The sequence below is a fragment of the Trichechus manatus genome, unplaced genomic scaffold (genome assembly GCF_000243295.1).
Source record: "Trichechus manatus latirostris isolate Lorelei unplaced genomic scaffold, TriManLat1.0 scaffold00099, whole genome shotgun sequence".
NCBI classification, from domain to species: domain Eukaryota; kingdom Metazoa; phylum Chordata; class Mammalia; order Sirenia; family Trichechidae; genus Trichechus; species Trichechus manatus.
In genome coordinates, this window is record NW_004444035.1 from 571,790 (window position 1) to 589,399 (window position 17,610).

The 17,610-nt window shown below is 40.5% G+C and overlaps 1 protein-coding gene across 4 annotated transcripts in view; it reads left to right on the forward strand.

The window, feature by feature from the left end:
* SNX25 (sorting nexin 25) overlaps window positions 1-17,610 on the forward strand; it is a 133,843-nt gene that overhangs the window by 90,383 nt on the left and 25,850 nt on the right. For all 4 annotated transcript variants that reach the window (XM_023737208.1, XM_023737207.1, XM_004382764.2 and 1 more), the window contains 5 exons: window positions 4,649-4,780; window positions 5,883-6,155; window positions 6,633-6,797; window positions 11,931-12,062; window positions 14,801-14,941. In XM_023737208.1, the coding sequence (XP_023592976.1) occupies window positions 4,649-4,780; window positions 5,883-6,155; window positions 6,633-6,797; window positions 11,931-12,062; window positions 14,801-14,941 (843 nt within the window). The remainder of the gene's footprint in view (window positions 1-4,648; window positions 4,781-5,882; window positions 6,156-6,632; window positions 6,798-11,930; window positions 12,063-14,800; window positions 14,942-17,610) is intronic.

The window sequence follows — 17,610 nt, forward strand, 5'->3', positions numbered from 1 at the left end:
AGCCCACCTTTCTCCTGCTCCATCAGGGACTTTCTGTTGTATTCCGTCAGGGAGGTCATTGGTGGTAGCTGGACACGATCTAGTTCTTCTGGTCTCAGGCTGATGGAGTCTCTGGTTTATGTGGCCCTTTCTGTCTCTTGGGCTAATACTTTCCTTGTGTCTTTGGCGTTCTTCATTCTTCTTTGCTCCAGGTGGGTTGGGACCAGTTGATGCATCTTAGATGGCCGCTTGCTAGCTTTTAAGACCCCAGACGCCACTCACCAAAGTGGGATGCAGAATATTTTCTTAATAAACTTTGCCAATTGACCTAGATATCCCCTGAAACCATGGTCCCCAGACCCCTGTCCCTGCTGCTGTGTCCCTGGAAGTGTTTGGTTGTGTTCAGGGAACTTCCTAGCTTTTGGTTTAGTCCAGTTGTGCTGACTTCCCCTGTAGTGTGTTAGCACCTCATCTTTAGTATGTTACCGTACTTTGAGAAACAGAGATTTCAAGCTTATGAAAAGATAATGGATTATTTTGTGAACAATGAACTAGAAATTTTCTTTCTGTGACGGTACTATCTGATTCTTGAGTTTGGTTTAAAAGCAATTTTTGACCTTCCATTTTCTTTTCTTGCTTGAGAGTCTTTTCTTGGCCTAACATTTTGATTGGTGTTTAGAGGAGTCCTGATCAAAAATGTTTAAGGTGGAGACCCTCATTAGGAAGCTATTGTGATAGGTTTAAGGTGGAGACTGTTATTAGGAAGCTATTGTGCTAGGTTTAAGGTGGAGACCGTTATTAGGAAGTGATTGTGATAGTCCAGTCAAGAAGTAGTAATAGCACAAATAGGATATGGCAGTGCAAATGTGCAAGAGCAGATGACTGGCTGGCTGAGTATGGGGAGTCAAAAGAAAGGAATCAAAGAAGACCTCAGAGGTTGGATTCTGTGCAATTTAAAGGCTGATTGTGTCTGTAACAGAATTATATGAATACAGTGGTTAGGAGTTCGGCTGCTAACCAAAAGGTCAGGAGTTCAAATCCACCAGCTGCTCCTTGGAAACCCTATGGGGCAGTTCTGCTCTGTCCTGTAGGGTTGCTATGAGTTGGAATCGACTCGATGGCAACAGGCTTGTTTTTTTTTTTGTTTTTATCTTTGAGGTGAGTGGGGAGAAGAGGGTGTTATGAAGTGAGGTTTCCCCTGAATGAGTGGGGTCACATTTTGGTTCTGCAGGGTGGAGATGGGATCAAGGCAGTCAGGGTAATGAGAAGGTGATCCAGGATTAAGGAGGCAAACCAGAATCTTGCAAGAGTAAGGATAATTACCATATTAGGAAGGGCCCAAGGGATGGAGAATAATCTAGAATTTAGAACTGGGGAGACAATTTCAGGCGAAAGCTGGTGAGGTTTGAATGATAGGCATCAGTACCAGCTGGGTTTGAGGTTGGTTGTGGGAGGTATGGGTGGAATGGCAGGGTCAACAAGAGCCCGGGGTGATTCAGGCAAGAAATAGGTACTGAGTGGATTAAAGGGAGAAGAACTTTTGGGATGGGAGTCAGGAAGCTAGTTGTTTGATCCTGCTTTACAGATATACACAAACATAATAGTAAAAGGTATTCATTATCAGATGGTTTTTGCTTACACTTTCCTTAGTTGTTTATTCTAGTCTGTAAGAGTAACTGTAATTGGCAGGACTGTGATGTCATCCTTGCACTTTTGATTTCTGTACTGCCGTTTCATTTGACCTGAAGGAAAGCTATTCTCTGGCCTTTGTTCCTGTCCTCAGCCAGTTGACTTGCAGCTGACTGAGCTATTATAAGGGACACGGAAAGAAGATATGGGTGTCCCTCTGGGACAACTCTGCCATTAGAAAGTAGAAAAATAACTCCAGTACATGTGCTGCTGACAGTGGGTTCTTAGCATAATCATTGTGTGTGTCTTTGGTCTCAGTGATGTTGTCAAGACTTAATGAATTATTATTTTTTGAACAGCTTTGTTGAGGTATGATGACATGCAACACATTGCACATATTTAAAGTGGGCAGTTTGGTGAGTTTTAATATATGTGTACCCCCGTGAAACCATCAGAGCAACCGAGAGTAAATGCATCCAGCACCCATAAGTTGCCTTGTACTCTTTGGTGACCTTCTCTTGACCACAGTGCAGAGCTGTGAGCTGAGCCTTTCATCCGTATTTGCTGTTCTAGAAAGTGACCTCCTAACTACCCTGAATTTTGGCACCTGTCAGTACCTTCCCTTTCTCAGCCAAAAGCCTGGTTCAGGCCATTCCTGATTAGTTGTTGTTGTTGCCTTTGTTGTGATTGCCTGCAGCAATAATTCTTGTAACAACCTGTACATAGTGTTATCCGCATTTTACAGATGAGGAAACCAAGACTTAGAGAGTATTACAGAGAGCAGAAGACTAGAAAGTGGCAGAGTCAGGATTCAGGCCTAGATGTGTCTAGCTGCAAAGCCTAAATGATTTAACTGTACGTGTTACCTTCCTGTCTTGCTTTGTTTTCATCCCAACATGAAAACAAAAAGATGTGTTTTGCCTTATTTTTTCACAAGGGAGCGCCTCCAAAAATGGTTCCAAAAGGGAGAGCTGGAAGGAAGAGCTTAAGAAAAAATGGAGAAGAGAAAATGAAAATATATGGGGTTTGGAAATCAGTGACAGCAAATGTCTGACCTCTTCTCTAAGATCATTTTTATTATCTATTTATTTGATCCAAGGTCAACCCAAAATGAATATGTTGAGTGTAGTCCAGGGTTCTCCACTTGAGTCTGAACTGTTTCTGGCTCTTTCTGTTGCTGCTGGAGTTCTACTAGAGCCTTAAGTACAGCTTTCCTTCTTGACTTTCATACTACTTTTAGTTTGCAGGGTTGTTGTTTTTACCTGAATACAGATCAGATAGATTCCTAAAGACAGGAGGTATGCTTAATTATACTTCAGATATATTTGCTCTTGTTTATTTGTATGTGTTTACACTTTTGGGGCTGAACATAAAGTGTTCATAAGACAAAATGAAGAAATATAAAAATTCCTCATATTTTATAAGCTTTAGACTTGTTTTTGCAAGTTGTTAGGTCTGTATCTGCTTTGGAATTCATTTCAAACTAAGTGAATTTATACTGGGAGGACGTCCTTGGAATTTATTGAATATCTGCCCTGTATTATCTTCCTGCTCACATCCTCCCCATGTTAAAAATAAGTAAAACTCTGAGTGATCTGTCATCTAGACCCAAAGTTGATAGGAGTTCCTACAAACTTCTTTGGAGCAAGTACAGTTAGGACTCGTGCTTCAAAATGCTTCACAGCTAGGGTTTATACACAGTAAATACAGATTCTGCAGTGTCTCAAAGTATATACGCTAACTAAATACTAATGGTCTGAAATATTTGTGAAAACTAAATATTAATATCTATAGCAAATGATACCATCTCCTTTGATTAGTTACCAGCAGTTGTGAGAAAAATGCCTGCCCACAAAACAGATTAAGTGAAGACCTACTAATTGTTGGTGGCAGAACAGTTGAATGTGCACTGATCGTATGCACTTGATTTTAGAAAGGTCTTACTTGTAACATTTCTGAAAATTTGTCACTGCCACAATATTAATTTTAAGAATCTCAAATGTTTTCATTGAATTGCATTTGAACTCCACTTTTTAGGGATGTCTTTTCTTATTATTAATTCAGAACTAAGGATATGTGCCTTAAATCCTTTCTAAATTAATTTGCGGCATTTTTTCTAATTAATGGACTCATGAGTTATTATTAAGGTCATCTGTTTTTCATGTTATGGCGATGCACACTCGAGTGTTCTCTGTCTTCACATAGCTTGGTTTTCTTTCTCTGTGAGCATGAAAACAGTAAGTCATGTGAAATAGTAAACACCCTTCATGGTCACCAGCAAATGAGTAGTTGAACTGATTTTGGTACATCTGTGCAATGTAAGGAGCCCTGGTGGTGCAGTGGTTAAGAGCTCGGCTGCTGTTCAAATCCACCAGCTGCTCCTTTGAAACCCTATGGGGCAGTTCTACTCTGTCTTGTAGGGTCCCTATGAGTTGGAATCAACTTAATGGCAGTGGGTTTGGTTTTTTGGTTTTATGCAATGTAATATTATGGACTAGTTAAAATGATGCCTATAAAAGATTTATTAATGAATGTGGTATTCTGAGCCAAAAATAGGATATAAAATCACTTATAGATTTCCTCAGCTATATAAAAATAAGATGGAAAGCAAAAATAGCAAACTAATTAGACACCGGCTTTCTTGTCTTTTATAGTTGTATCTTCAGTTTTTCTGTTATTGTTACCTATTACTTGTAGAATAGAATGTACATCCCTTAAGGCAAGGATTTTGTTTTCTTGCCTAGAACTGTGCCTTATACATAGTAGATGCCAGATAAATCTTTGTTGAATGATTAATTGAAAATCGATATTTTTTTAAAATGTGCATTTTGAATATCCAGTAAGCTTTATTCTACTTAAATTTTAGATGAAAGAGACATTTAAATTTACTAGCTGTGCTATATTACATTGACCGTGAACTTAAAATAAGAGGCATTTTTTTCTGAGTATAGAAATTAAGCCATTGGAAGTTAAAGCAAATTGATATTTAATATTTGCATTTAATTTTTTTTTTTAACTCTTACTTAAATTATCTTAATAGATTCTTCAATTTGAAGATATCTTGGCCAACACATGCTACCGAGAGCACTTTCGAATATACGTGGAGAGGATGGACAAGAGAGCTCTGATTAGTTTTTGGGAGTCTGTGGAATATTTAAAGACTGCTCACAAGGTAGTGAGTACAGACTCAAAGGAGAATTAATCACTCACTGGTGAAGATTTGCATGTTAGACAGTATATCTGTGTTCCTTTATGAAGATGTAAGATAAATATGAATATATCTGTAATACAAAATCATTTTAAGATAAATATGTAGTTATCTTTCATGTATCTACATATACATTAAAAGAATATTTTAAACCAAATTATGATATAGGCATTATGTACTAGCCTGTAATGGTAAACGGAGCCCTGGTGGTAGAGTGGTTAAGTGCTCAGCTGCTAACAAAAGGTTGACAGTTCGAATCCAGCAGCTGCTCCTCGGAAACCCAGTGGGGCAGTTCTACTCTGTTCTGTGGGGTCGCTATGAGTCAGAATCGACTCGATGACAACAGGTTTGTTTTTTGGTTGGTTTTATAATGATACATAAAATTAAGATTTTATTTTTATACAAGATGCTTTTGAATGTGTAGTCAAGGGAAAAAGATTTATAAATATACCAAAAGATTGGATTTTTTAAAAAGTAGTTATTTTTCAAAGACACTGTAAAAACATATACATATTAACATCACTCTTATAATGAATTTGGTCTTAACACCTACGCCTCAGTCTCAGAACCTTGCCAGCCATTTTTAATATCATAATGGGCATATTTTACACCACTCTTCTCCTTTTATTTTCTTAATATGATTGAGTACATGAACAGAAAGATGTTGTTGGTTATAAATGCCTCTTACAATGAAGAACCCAACAATAATTGCCAAGTGTAAAACACTTCTAATTATTTATATTAGGTAAAAGGTCAAATTGAATTTAGCTAATAAATTATATCCCTGTGGAATTGACCTGTATGAAAAGGAATTCATCAGGAAGAAAACTGTTCTGATTCTCATTTTTTCCCTCCAGTGTTTAAAGAAATTGCAGATTAACCGTTTAGGGTCTGACATTGTCCCCTTGGCCCTGAATGTGCATACAGAGCTGCACACTGTACAGTGCCAGTGTATGGCCTGCATGCCTGCCTTCTGCTTGGAAATGCAGAGAATTCAGAGGAAAACAGTTTGTCTCAGAGATGATATTCCTTACTTTTCTCTTTCTTCATCTTCCTGTCTTTTCAGAATGAAATTCCACAATTAGTTGGTGAGATTTATCAGAATTTCTTTGTGGAAAGCAAAGAAATATCTGTGGAAAAATCACTTTACAAAGAAATCCAGCAGTGTCTTGTAGGAAACAAAGGTATTGAGGTATTCTGCAAAATCCAGGGAGATGTTTATGAGACCCTAAAGGACAGGTATTACCCTTCATTTATTGTCAGTGACCTGTATGAGAAATTGATGACAAAAGAGGAAGAAAAGCATGGCCCACGGTTGATTTCTGACAAGGATGAGATGGTAAGTCATTGAACTTTCTGCTTCCTTTTCGGTGGATGAGCTGTGAATATGATTAGGTGGGAGCATCGTGAATGAGCCACGTCTGATGTGCCTCACAGTCTTTTGATATGCAGGACCTTAAATAGTGTAAAAAGTAAACTTGCATTACCTTGTTGCTCTGGTGTGACTATTTTCTTCCCTCTTTGCTCTTCTGACCACCGTGGTGTACCACCTGCTGGTATGGAGTCAGAGGCCTCCCTGCCCTCTGCTTACACACACCCTCAGTTTGACTCCTGAAGAGCCAGGCAGAAAACTTGTGGGTGGAACATCTGTGGTTTAGACTAGTCAGCTTCTGAGCTTTCTACTGTAGTAGTTTTTCCTTAATGGAATCTGGTAGTTCGGAACAGTATTATAATGATCTCGACTCTATCATAGATAATAATTACTGACTATTCTGTCTTTATCAGATATGGTGATTCATGTGACCTTTTCCCCCAGGGCCAGGGAGGTGAGGCTGGTGAGGAATCTGTAAATGAAGGCACCAGAGGGATTAACGAACAAGCCAGTTTTGCTGTAAACAAACTGCGAGAACTAAATGATAAACTTGAATATAAAAGGCAAGCTCTAATCTCTATTCAAAGTGCACCAAAACCTGACAAGAAGGTAACTCTTGTTTTCAGAACAAAACTGAAAATTTCCATTTGTTTAATTTGATAAATAGTAGTTTTCAGTTTATGTTGAGAATGTCACAGCTTCTTTCAAAAGAATTTTAACTGTGAGCAAATTCCATTGTTGTTGTTATTACTATTTTGCTTCTAGTGTAGAATCAGAAAAAGGAGCCCTGGTGGTGCAGTGGTTAAGAGCTCAACTGCTAATCGAAAGGTCGGCAGTTCAAACTCACCAGCCGCTCCACGGGAGAAAGGTGTGGCAGTCTGCTTCCGTAAAGATTTACAGCTTTGGAAACCCCATGGGGCAGTTCTGCTCTGTCCTGTAGGGTCTCTATGAGTCTGAATCAACTCAGTGTCAATGGGTTGGGTTATAGAATTAGAAAAGCATTTGTTTTTTGTCTGTCATGATTTAGGGTTCTTTCCCAATCATCAGCTGTGAGTAACTTTGTTTCCTTTGTATCTGGCTTGCCTTACCTGCCTTTGGGGAAAGCAAGCAAAGTTTTTTTCTTGTGTCGAAGTCATTTCTGGAATTAAGTTAGATACTAAAGGACAGTCTTTTTTCTTCTTTTTTAAATGCCTTGAGTACAGCTTAGGGAACCTCACAGAATTATGCAAGAAATAAAATTTTTTACTAAAAACTAGCAGAATTTGAAAGTTTAAAAATGTGAACAACATCTTACTAATCATTGTTTCTCAAACCCGAGATGTGGTGTGGCTTTTTGCTTTGTGTCTGTGCCTCTTTGGAGTACAACAAGGAGGTGTGGGTGATGTTCCTGGGTCTGCCAAACTGGTCTCCTCTGGTACATTTTGAACATGTGTTTGAGGATTTCAAGCAGACCAACAGGAAAGCAACTTTAAATAAAACAATTTTAGTGATTTATAGAAATAGAAAAAACCAGTCCTCAACTTGACATGGAATGGCAAGAGGCCCCAGATAGCTAAAACAATGTTGAAAGAGAAGAACAAAGTAGGAGGACTCACACTCCCTAATTTTAAAACATACTATACAGCTACAGTAATCAAAACAGCCTGGTATTGGTGCAACAATAGACACTTAGCCCAATGGAATAGAATCGAGAGTCTAGAAATAAACCGACACATCTATGGTCAACTGATTTTTGACATGAGTGCTAAGTCCATTTGATGGGGAGAGAAGAGTCTCTTCAATAAATGGTGCTAGGAAAATTGGATTTCCACATACAGAAAAATGAAGCAGTATCTATGCCTCATACCATACACAAAAACAAAGTCAAGTGGATTAAGGACCTAAATGTGCAAACTAAAACCATAAAATTCTTAGAAGAAAAAACGAGCAGTGCTGCCAGTCCTGGCTTTAACAACGGATTATCTAATATAATAACGAAAGCACAAATAGCAAAAGACAAAATAAATAAATAGGACCTCATAAAAATTAAAAACTTTTGTTCATCAAAGACTTTACCAAAAAAGTGAAAAGACAAGGTGCCAACTGGGAGAATATCTTCAGAAACCATATATCTGATAAAAATCTAAATACCAAAATATGTATAAACCTTTGATAACTTAATAACAAAAACACAAATAACCCAGTCATAAAACAGAAGAAGGACTGGAATAGACATTTCACCAAATAGGACATTCAAATGGCCACCAAACACATGAAAAGATGCTCAACATCATTAGCCATCAGAGAGATGCAAATCAAAACAGTAATGAGATACCATTTCACTTCCACTAGGATGGCTAAGATTAAAAAAAACAAATGTTGGCCAGGATGTGGGGAAATTGGAACCCTTACCCATTGCTGGTGGGAATGCAAAATAGTATAGCCTTTGTGGGAAACAGTGTGGTGGTTCCTCAAAAAACTAAAAATAGAACTACCATATGACCCAGCAGTTCCACTTCTAGGTATATATGCAAAAGACTTGAAAGCAGAAACTCAAGAAGAGACTTGTACATCAGTCTTCATTGCAGGACTGGTCACAATAACCAAAAGGTAGAAACAACCTAAATGTCCATCAGCAGATGAATGGATAAAGAAAATATGGCACATACGTACGGTGGAATACTACTCAGCCAGTAGGAGAAATGAAGTCTTGATACATGCTACAGTATGGATGGAGCTGCAAGATATACTGAGTGAAATATGTCAATAACAAAAGGACAAATATTGTATGACTTGACTTGCATAAAAAGACAAGAAAAGGAAAACGTATAGAGAATAAAGTTTATTAGTGGTTATCAGGGTGGGAGGGAGGGTTAACAGTGATGGAAATATCGCATGAAGAGTAGGGTTGCACAGCCGATGACTGTAATTGCTGTCAATAAATCGTACACCTGTAAAAAGTTGAATTGGCAAAGTTGTGTGATAGATAATCGTATATACAATGACAAAAAAAGTAAGAAAAAGAACAGCCGCTGAGGCTGCTTATGTACAACCAAACACCTCCTGGAGTTTGGTTTCTTGGTTTGTAAGTTTAGACTCATGGTTTCATGGGAAATCCCAGTTAATTGCCCCAGTAGCATGTATAGTGCTTCTGTTCTACCGCCTATTTCGTTGCATAGTGCTTGGGGTCTTAAAACCTTGCAAACAGCCATCCAAGGCACCATAATCGGTCTCTATTTGCCTGGAACAACAGAGGAAGAAGAGAGGAATAGGAGGAGGCTATGGAGTGTGTATCTAATTGCCTCCGTGGACAACTGTCTCTTTTGCCATGAGACCAGAAGAACTGGATGGTGCCTGGCTACGATTACTGAGTATTTTGATCAAAGATTCTGTCGAAGAATCCTAATCAAAAGGAGGAAAGTGCAGAACAGAATTTCAAATTTTCATGGACTCCAGCTTCCTGAAGCCATGAAGTTGGACAAAACCCTGAAACTATTGCCCTGAGATAATCTTTAAACCTTACACCAAAAATAGTTTAGCTTAACTAGTAAAAAATGTCCACCCTGAGCATTATGCTCTTTTAAGAACTATCTATATGGGATCAAATTGACAACACCAATTCAAAAGATTAGATAGGAACCTTAGGGGGCAGTGAATTCATGTTAATTGGGGAGGAAGAACTCAGAAAGGGAAGGTGAGAATGGTCACACAACTCGAATATTATCAATGTCACTGAATGGTACATGTAGAAACTGTTTAATTGGTGTATATTTTACTGTGTATATCCTCAACAACAACAACAAAATATATAAAAAAAATTTTTCCATGAATAGTATTGGGTTTTCTGGGAACATGTACTCAGTCCTCTTGAGCCATCTTCAGGACTTCCTTTGTGGACATTCAAATATGTCTGTAGTAGTAGAATATGCCTAAAATGAGATGTAAGAAAACCAACTTACTGTGAGCCATAAAGATTTACAACTTTTAGTCAAAATACCTATTCATTTATAAATAACCCAGTTACGGTCTAGTTAAATCAGTGGGTTTTTTTTTTTGAAAAAGACAAAAATGAAGAAGAAAGTCTGGCAAAGGCATGTGATACTTGTTAGTACTTATCTTACTATGAAAATCCTGGTGGTGTAGTGGTTAAGTGCTATGGCTGCTAACAAAAAGGTCGTTAGTTCGAATCCACCAGATGCTGCTTGGAAATTCTATGGGGCAGTTCTACTGTGTCCTATAGGGTCGCTATGAGTTGGAATCGACAGGAGAGCAACGGGCTTGGTTTACGGTTTGGTATCTTACTATAGAATTGGAAAGAATTCTATATATTCCTTTCTGTATAAAAGCAAGTTACGTGTGAAAGTTACTTTGGTAATCATTAGTGGTACCCTTCGTGGGCTGTCATGAGAAAAAGGTTCATTCTTCCCCTCACATGAGTCATTCCTAGTTATTAAATATAGAACTCGGAAAGCACTCTAGCCTCCCAGATGAAAAGATCAGCTTGGAGACGCTAAATAGAATTAGCTGGAGGGTAGATAACCGGTGTCTGCAGTCAAGTATGTACTTAAGAATAGTGTTTCGCTTGTTCAGGATCCATCCCATCATAAAGTGTATTTGTGGGTGATGGTATGAAAGATGAGTTAGAAACGACTCACTGAGTTATTTTCTGTTCAGTTCATCGTTAGTTTAAAAGCCATTCTTCAGAAGAACTTCTAACAACTATGGAGTGAAACATTCCAAAGTATAATTCTGTGAAAGAATTTTCAAGAAATTTGGAGAGATTGACTAATATTTAGCCTTAAATTGAACACAAATCTTTGATTATAGCTGAGGCAATCTACATTTGATGTTAAGTCACATGGTCCACAGGCTGCTCAGGGGCGCACTCTGCTTCTGGCAGGTGTGTACAGGGCTCAGAGGGACCTGGTGCCGCCCTCCAGGAGAGACCTCTTCCTTTGGTAGTCTTTCATTCATGTTGGTAAAAATAAAATAGTATATCCAACGTTTGGTTAAGTTTCTTAAAAACTTAAGTCCAGATTCATGTTTAAAAGGTTTGGGTAATGTAGCAGTTAACATCCACCAAAAAAATCCCATTACAGAGGACTTTTCTGGATTAAGTATCTAGTTACGAATCAGATCATTTTCCTGTGTGTCCACAGTAGTGCAGGCTCTTTCTTCTTCCACAGGAAAGAGAGCCGAGGGCTTGCTTAACCACCCCTCACCTTTCACACGTCTCTGCACCAGCTGTGTCGTTTGCTACTGGTGTGAAGTTACCATTTTAGTTTGATTTTCTGAAATTACTTTCCAGGGTTGGTTGGTTTGTTTCCCTCTCTACAGAGGTGTTGTAAGTCCAGAGCAAACTGGCCAATTTTAGGTTAATATTAGGAGTAAGTCATTAGCCAGGCAGAGTCTCAGACACGTAAAGTGACGATTAAATGCGTGACACTGTGCCAGTCACTGCAGATGCCATGGAACAGAGTCTGGCACCTGCCCTCAGGGAGCGGATGTGCTGAACAAAAGCCTAGTGTCATGAGAAGAAACCTGTTGGTAGTAGGTTGCTGGACGAGGGCACAGGCATGCTTTCCAGGGAAGCAGGAGCCTGTAGCCTTGTAGAGGGACAGTAGACTTAGGGCAGAGCTGCAGTCCTCAGACTGTAGAGGTACACAACCCTGTAGTTTTTTCCTCACAAAAGAAATCAAAGCAAATGGTGAGCATGGCATTTTAAGTGGTTTTGTAACTCCCAGGATGTTTTCCCTGTGGCAGATTGTTTCCAAGTTGAAGGATGAAATAATTCTGATGGAGAAGGAACGCACGGACCTTCAGCTGCACATGGCAAGAACAGATTGGTGGTGCGAGCACCTCGGCATGTGGAAAGCCTCCATCACCAGTGGTGAGGTGGGAGCAACTGCTTTCCTCTGAATTTATTTTTAAAGTTTGAATTTATAAGACAAAAATTTTGTCCTGGATAATTAAGACTGAGGATAGACAACATGTATTCATTCTTTTAGACCACATTGTCCTCCTCCCCTCCCCCAGTATTATTAGTATGATTCACCCATGGACTGTACTAGGCTTCCTGGTGTAGATCTGCTCTCACACCACTTCATATAGAAAGTTATCACTGTGTATTGGAATTATGAGCAACTTTGAGATAGGGACAATTAATGTCCTTGACTTTATTTTTCCACTGAGGCTTGGAATAAAGTTGAAAGCACTTCTTGAAATTTAGAGATGAAAAATGAAAAATGTAGGTGTTTCTGATTGTTTTGCCTTGCTGTGATTTCAGTTGCTCAAAATCCAGTATCTCTAGGGTCTTCAATAATGAATATATTGTTTTCCTTTAAATTAGAAAATCTTTCGCCATTCTTTGAGGGGTGTAGGATAACAATTTTCAGAATATGCTGTATCCCTTTTCTTTAGTCTGTAAAAATAATTTCATTTAGGAAGAAAGGCGCTTATAGGGATTTACATTGTTACTGCTGACACTTCTTCTCCCACTGCCCTACTATCAGTCATGAGGAGACTGGAGATAAAAGTCATGTCCACCATATAACACAAAAAATAAGATCCTGAGCAAGGCAGTTGTAATGTTTTGCCTTGTTATTGTTTCAAATGGCTGATCAAATAAACTCAATACCTGAGATTTGCAAGGGCCCATCTACCCAAATTACCTTTGTGCATCCCTGCCTTTCCCTTCAACCCAATGACTTGACACACTTATTGGGCTTAAAATTCACAACCTTAAATTTACCTCTGGATTAAACAGCAAAACAAAGCAAGTTCTCCACGAGCTACCCTAAAAGTATAAACCCCACCTGGGAGCTTAACTAAGTACTCTTAGCATGTTGTTGACACTTGGGTGGCACTTGTTAAGCTAAGCTGCAGGACAGTGTACCTTTTGGGGGGGAAATTGGAGCAGTGGATCAGGGAGGGTTGCCCTCGCCTTGATGGGCCTGAGAGGAACCCGTGATAATGCAGATGGAGTTGTCTTTCAGGTGGAAGTCTAGGAAGGAGGCAGGTTCAAAGCTATGTGATGTCAAAAGATAGTAGAAGAGGCCTGTGAGAGGGAAGTCACACAAACTCTTGTCACCTCCTCAGTCTTGGCTAGAGCTGCCCCTGACGTTTCACAGTTTGTGAAAGTCATATTCCAAAGGCAAATGTTAAAAAAGGAAGGAAAGGCCTCGCTGGGGCACTTTGCTCTGATAATCAGCTGTTGCTCAGGAGCTTGCTGTGGTACCTGGGTCACTGGAAAGGTCAAGGAATGGAAACAGAGGAGCCACCAGCTGCCAGAGTTCACAAAGCAGCCCCTAGGGAGTGTGTGCTGGGCGTGTTGACATCACATCACCCGGACTTCTGACCCGGACCGACCCGCTTCCTAGACGTGTGATCCTGGAGAAGTCGGTTAGCTGCCTGTGGCTCTGCTCCCATTTCTACCGCGGGGTAGTAGTCCTGCCTGGCTGGGCTCAGCAGGGCACTCAGCACGTCTCTTTTCTTATTGATGTGCTCTAATCCCGTTTATGATACCAATTCAAACTCACATTCCGTGTCTTCTCTCTTTGTTTGTTCTCTATTCATTGATGTTGAGAATAATAGTGGCCTATGGTGTATTGGGAGCCTTGGTGGCACCAGTAGTTAAGAGCTCAGCTGCTAAGCAAAAGGTTGACAGTTTGAATCCACCAGCTGCTCCTTGGAAACCCTATGAGGCAGTTCTGCTCTGTCCTGTAGGGTCACTATGAGTCAGAATCACTTTGACAGCAACGAGGTTTCTTTTTTTTTTATTGATGAATTACCGTTGTGTGTGTGTAGGTGTGAATAGTCTTAAGTTAGAAAGTAGCAGAAATTATATCTCCCAATGAAGATTCCATGAGACTAGACTTGATGGTTTGTTGAGTCCTGAAATTAAACTGGGGAGGCTCTCAGCCTTCTCTGAGAGGGATTCTGGTATAGCTGGCAGCTGTTTCCTCGCTGTTCGTTTGTTGGTTTTTTCAAGGAAATGCAGCTAGGATTTTAAGTTGGCTGTGTTAGTTTTCTGTGCTGTGTAACGAACCACCATTGAAACTGTGTGGCTTAAAACAGCACCCCTTTATTAGTCGTAGTCTGTAGATCAGAAGCCCAGTGTGGTGTGGTTAGGTTCTTTGCTCCATGTATCACAAGGCTGAAGTCAAGATGTTGAGGAGGCAGCTGAGTGCTTGTCGGGAAGCCCTGGAGAAAAGTCCATTTCCAAGCTCATTCAGGGTGTTGACAGAATTCAGTTGTAGGACTGAGGTCCCTGTTTTCTTATTGGCTGTTGACTGGGGGGTCACTCTGAGCTCCTGGAAGTCTTCTCAGGTCCTTTCCATGTGTCCCCCTCCATCTTGAGCCAGCAACAGCATGTCAAATCCTTATGCTTCGAATTTCTCTGACTTCGTCTCTGCTTTTAAAGGGCTGTGTGATTCGATTAGGCCGCCCAGCTAATCTCCCTATTTTATGGTCAGCTGTGCCATATAATGTAAACTAATTACTGGGATAAAATACGTCATATTCACAGCCTTGGGAATTATGCAGCGCAGGTTCGCGGGCAGGGGGTCTGGGGACCTTTGTAATTCTGCCTGCCACATCGACTCACCCCGCTCTTTGTTGTTGGTGTTTTCAAGGTTACAGAAGAGAATGGCGAGCAGATGCCCTGTTACTTCGTCATGGTAAGCTTACAAGAAGCTGGCGGAGTTGGAGCTAAGAACTGGACAGTCCCCAGAAGGCTCAGCGAGTTTCAGAATTTACACCGGAAACTTAGTGAGGTATGCATACTTGTGAACACAAGAGTCTATAGTGACTGAGCAAGAAGAGATTCAGTATCTCTTTTACAGATAAGGAAACTACAGATCAGGAAACTGATTAATCTTTTTCTTTTTCTTTTTTTGGTGATATGGCAAAATGGCATTTTCAGCCTGACATTTGGGAATTTACTCATAGATCATCTGGTCTGGCCTGGGTCCTTGAGGACAGATAATTGTCTGATCCTCACTATAAATTGCAAGAGAATTCCAGCGCTGGTGGGGACCTGTGGGTTCATCTGGGGCCAGTGGTTTTGAAGCTGCCAGATGTGACCCATCGGTGAGTGGTGAAATCGGTTATAGGTTACACCAGTGAAAAGAGAACAGAATATATTGGGGAACATCATGTGTAGTCAGGGAAGCAGCAGAAGGTGGCGGTGCAAAACCCAGTCTCCAGAGCCAGATTGTTGGCGTTTGCATCCCAGCTGTGCACTTACTAGCTGTGCAGCTGGGGACTTGTCACTCGGTCACTTTGTACTTCAGTTTTCTGCCCCACCTAATGCGTGGCTTTGTGAGAATCAAGGGAGTAAGTATACGCAGTGTTTAAAAGAGTGTGTGGCCCATGGTAACATTATTGTGGTGGTGGCTGTTATTACTAGTAGCAGATTACTAGTAGTGGTGTGGTGGTAATGGCAGTAAGAACTGTTCTGTGACCTTTCAATTGTATATGTGTGTATGTACTATATATATGGATGTGTAAGTGTGCCTGTGGATTATGGGTTGTCATGTAAAATGTGTTTCCTAATGTTGGTTTTTGTTAAAAACGTTTAGAAGCCACTAATGTAGGTCAATCCTTTTATCTGATACACGAGGGAAACTGATCCCATAGAGCTTAATTGACTTGTCATAGGACACAGTGGCCAAACCAGAATTAGAATGCCATTACCTTACTTTCAATTCATTATTCTTCCCACTTTTCCTGAGAAGCTGCATCTTCTCTAACTCTCCTTCCGTTGAAGGTAACTTCCCTTTACCCCAGCAGTTAAGAAGTTCTTCAGTCACTTTAGTTTAGGTCTGTTTTCCTGTTGCCCAGAATGAACTGACACTGGTAAACCTGTGGTCACCCCTCAGACCCTCCTTTTGAAAATGATACATCTGTATTTCCTTTAACCTTGTCTCCAAGGGGCATTTTTAAACTCTTTTAATCACTGACTCCTGAATGGTATAACTTCAGCTCCTTTTAAAAAGATGGTGGCCAAAACTGACTGTGGACTACAGTGTTTCTCAAATAGACGCTGGTCACCACAGCAGTGTGTGAAAAATGCTCATCGTATACAGGAGTAAAATGTTCCCAAAATTGTTGAGTAACGTTGACACTCCAGGAAGACGTGCTGTTTAACCTGTGACAATCCATTGTGAACCCAAAGTTTAGCATCAGTCTAAACTTACTGATTAAAAACAGAAGGAAAGAGGAAAAGGAATTTGGGGAGATTTTGAAATAAAATGTACTTAGAAAGTAAAAAAAAATAATTACACTGAAGTAGTAGAAGAAACAAACGTTCACATAAAGCGCGCGTGTGCACACGGGCACACGCACGCACGCAGGAAACAAACCTGGTAAAATTCCGTGTCTGTCTAACCACCCTGTTGTCATCCTCTCCTCATCTGTGGGCCGTTACTGGCTCTTCCCTGACCTTCGTCTGGTTCCTATCGTGTGTGTTTTCATCTTTTGAAAGAACCTTCCTGTGGACATCTGTGACAGGAAGCACCCTTCAGGTCCCTGGCGATTTCAACTTTCTCTTCCAGCTCTCACTGCCTGTTTCATTTCTCTAAAATTTTACCTCAGTTGGAGTCCTGACTTGCAGCCTTCCTGGGCGAATGCCGGTGTACTCGTGATGGCCTGTATAGAAAGGCCAGTTTTCCATTGTCCTTTTCGACCGCCAAAGCCCTTAGATGCACTTGTTACTGTTGTTACTTGGAGCTCATTGCGTGCCGTCGTCCCTTGCTGCGGCCAGACTGGCAGGGGGCTGCGGTGACCCTCTGTGCACTGACGACCACAGACTAACAGCTGTGGCAGCACACCGTGTGCCCGTTTGCTTTTCAGTACCAGTCCGTTTCAGCAAACATTTCAAGTGGCCCCAGGGCCTTCATGAAGGCCAGTGTTTGGAAATGAGCATTCTCCTCTCAGTGTCTAGGGGCAGACTGGCAGAGTCTCGTGGGCATTGGCATAAGGTCAGATGGACCTGGGTTTTAATCCTGAGCTTTAAATTTCTCATGTGTAAAATAGGCTTGATAATAGTCCCCAGCTCATAGGACTTGTAAGGGTGAAATAACACAGGCCAAGCCTTCAGCGCACCGCCTGGCGGCAGGCAGGACTTCGTCCACAAAGGGTGGCCTGTCGTTACTCGTGAGTAATATATTCTATTATTATTGTTAGATTTGTATTATCTAATTTATGATTGGAAGGCATCAATATAGCTACAAGTCCAGTTATTCTTGCCATTGTTTCTTTTGCCAACTTTGATAACTTTTTACAGAGATGTTATAAGCAAAACATGTTGTAACAGAAATATTTTCTTCCTGTAACACAGGTTTTCACGTCTCCCGTCTTGTGCTGCAGTTGTGTGTTGTGTAAACCCATCTTATCAGCCTACTTTCATGATTTCCCAGCTTTCAGGCATTTGTAGGCCTGG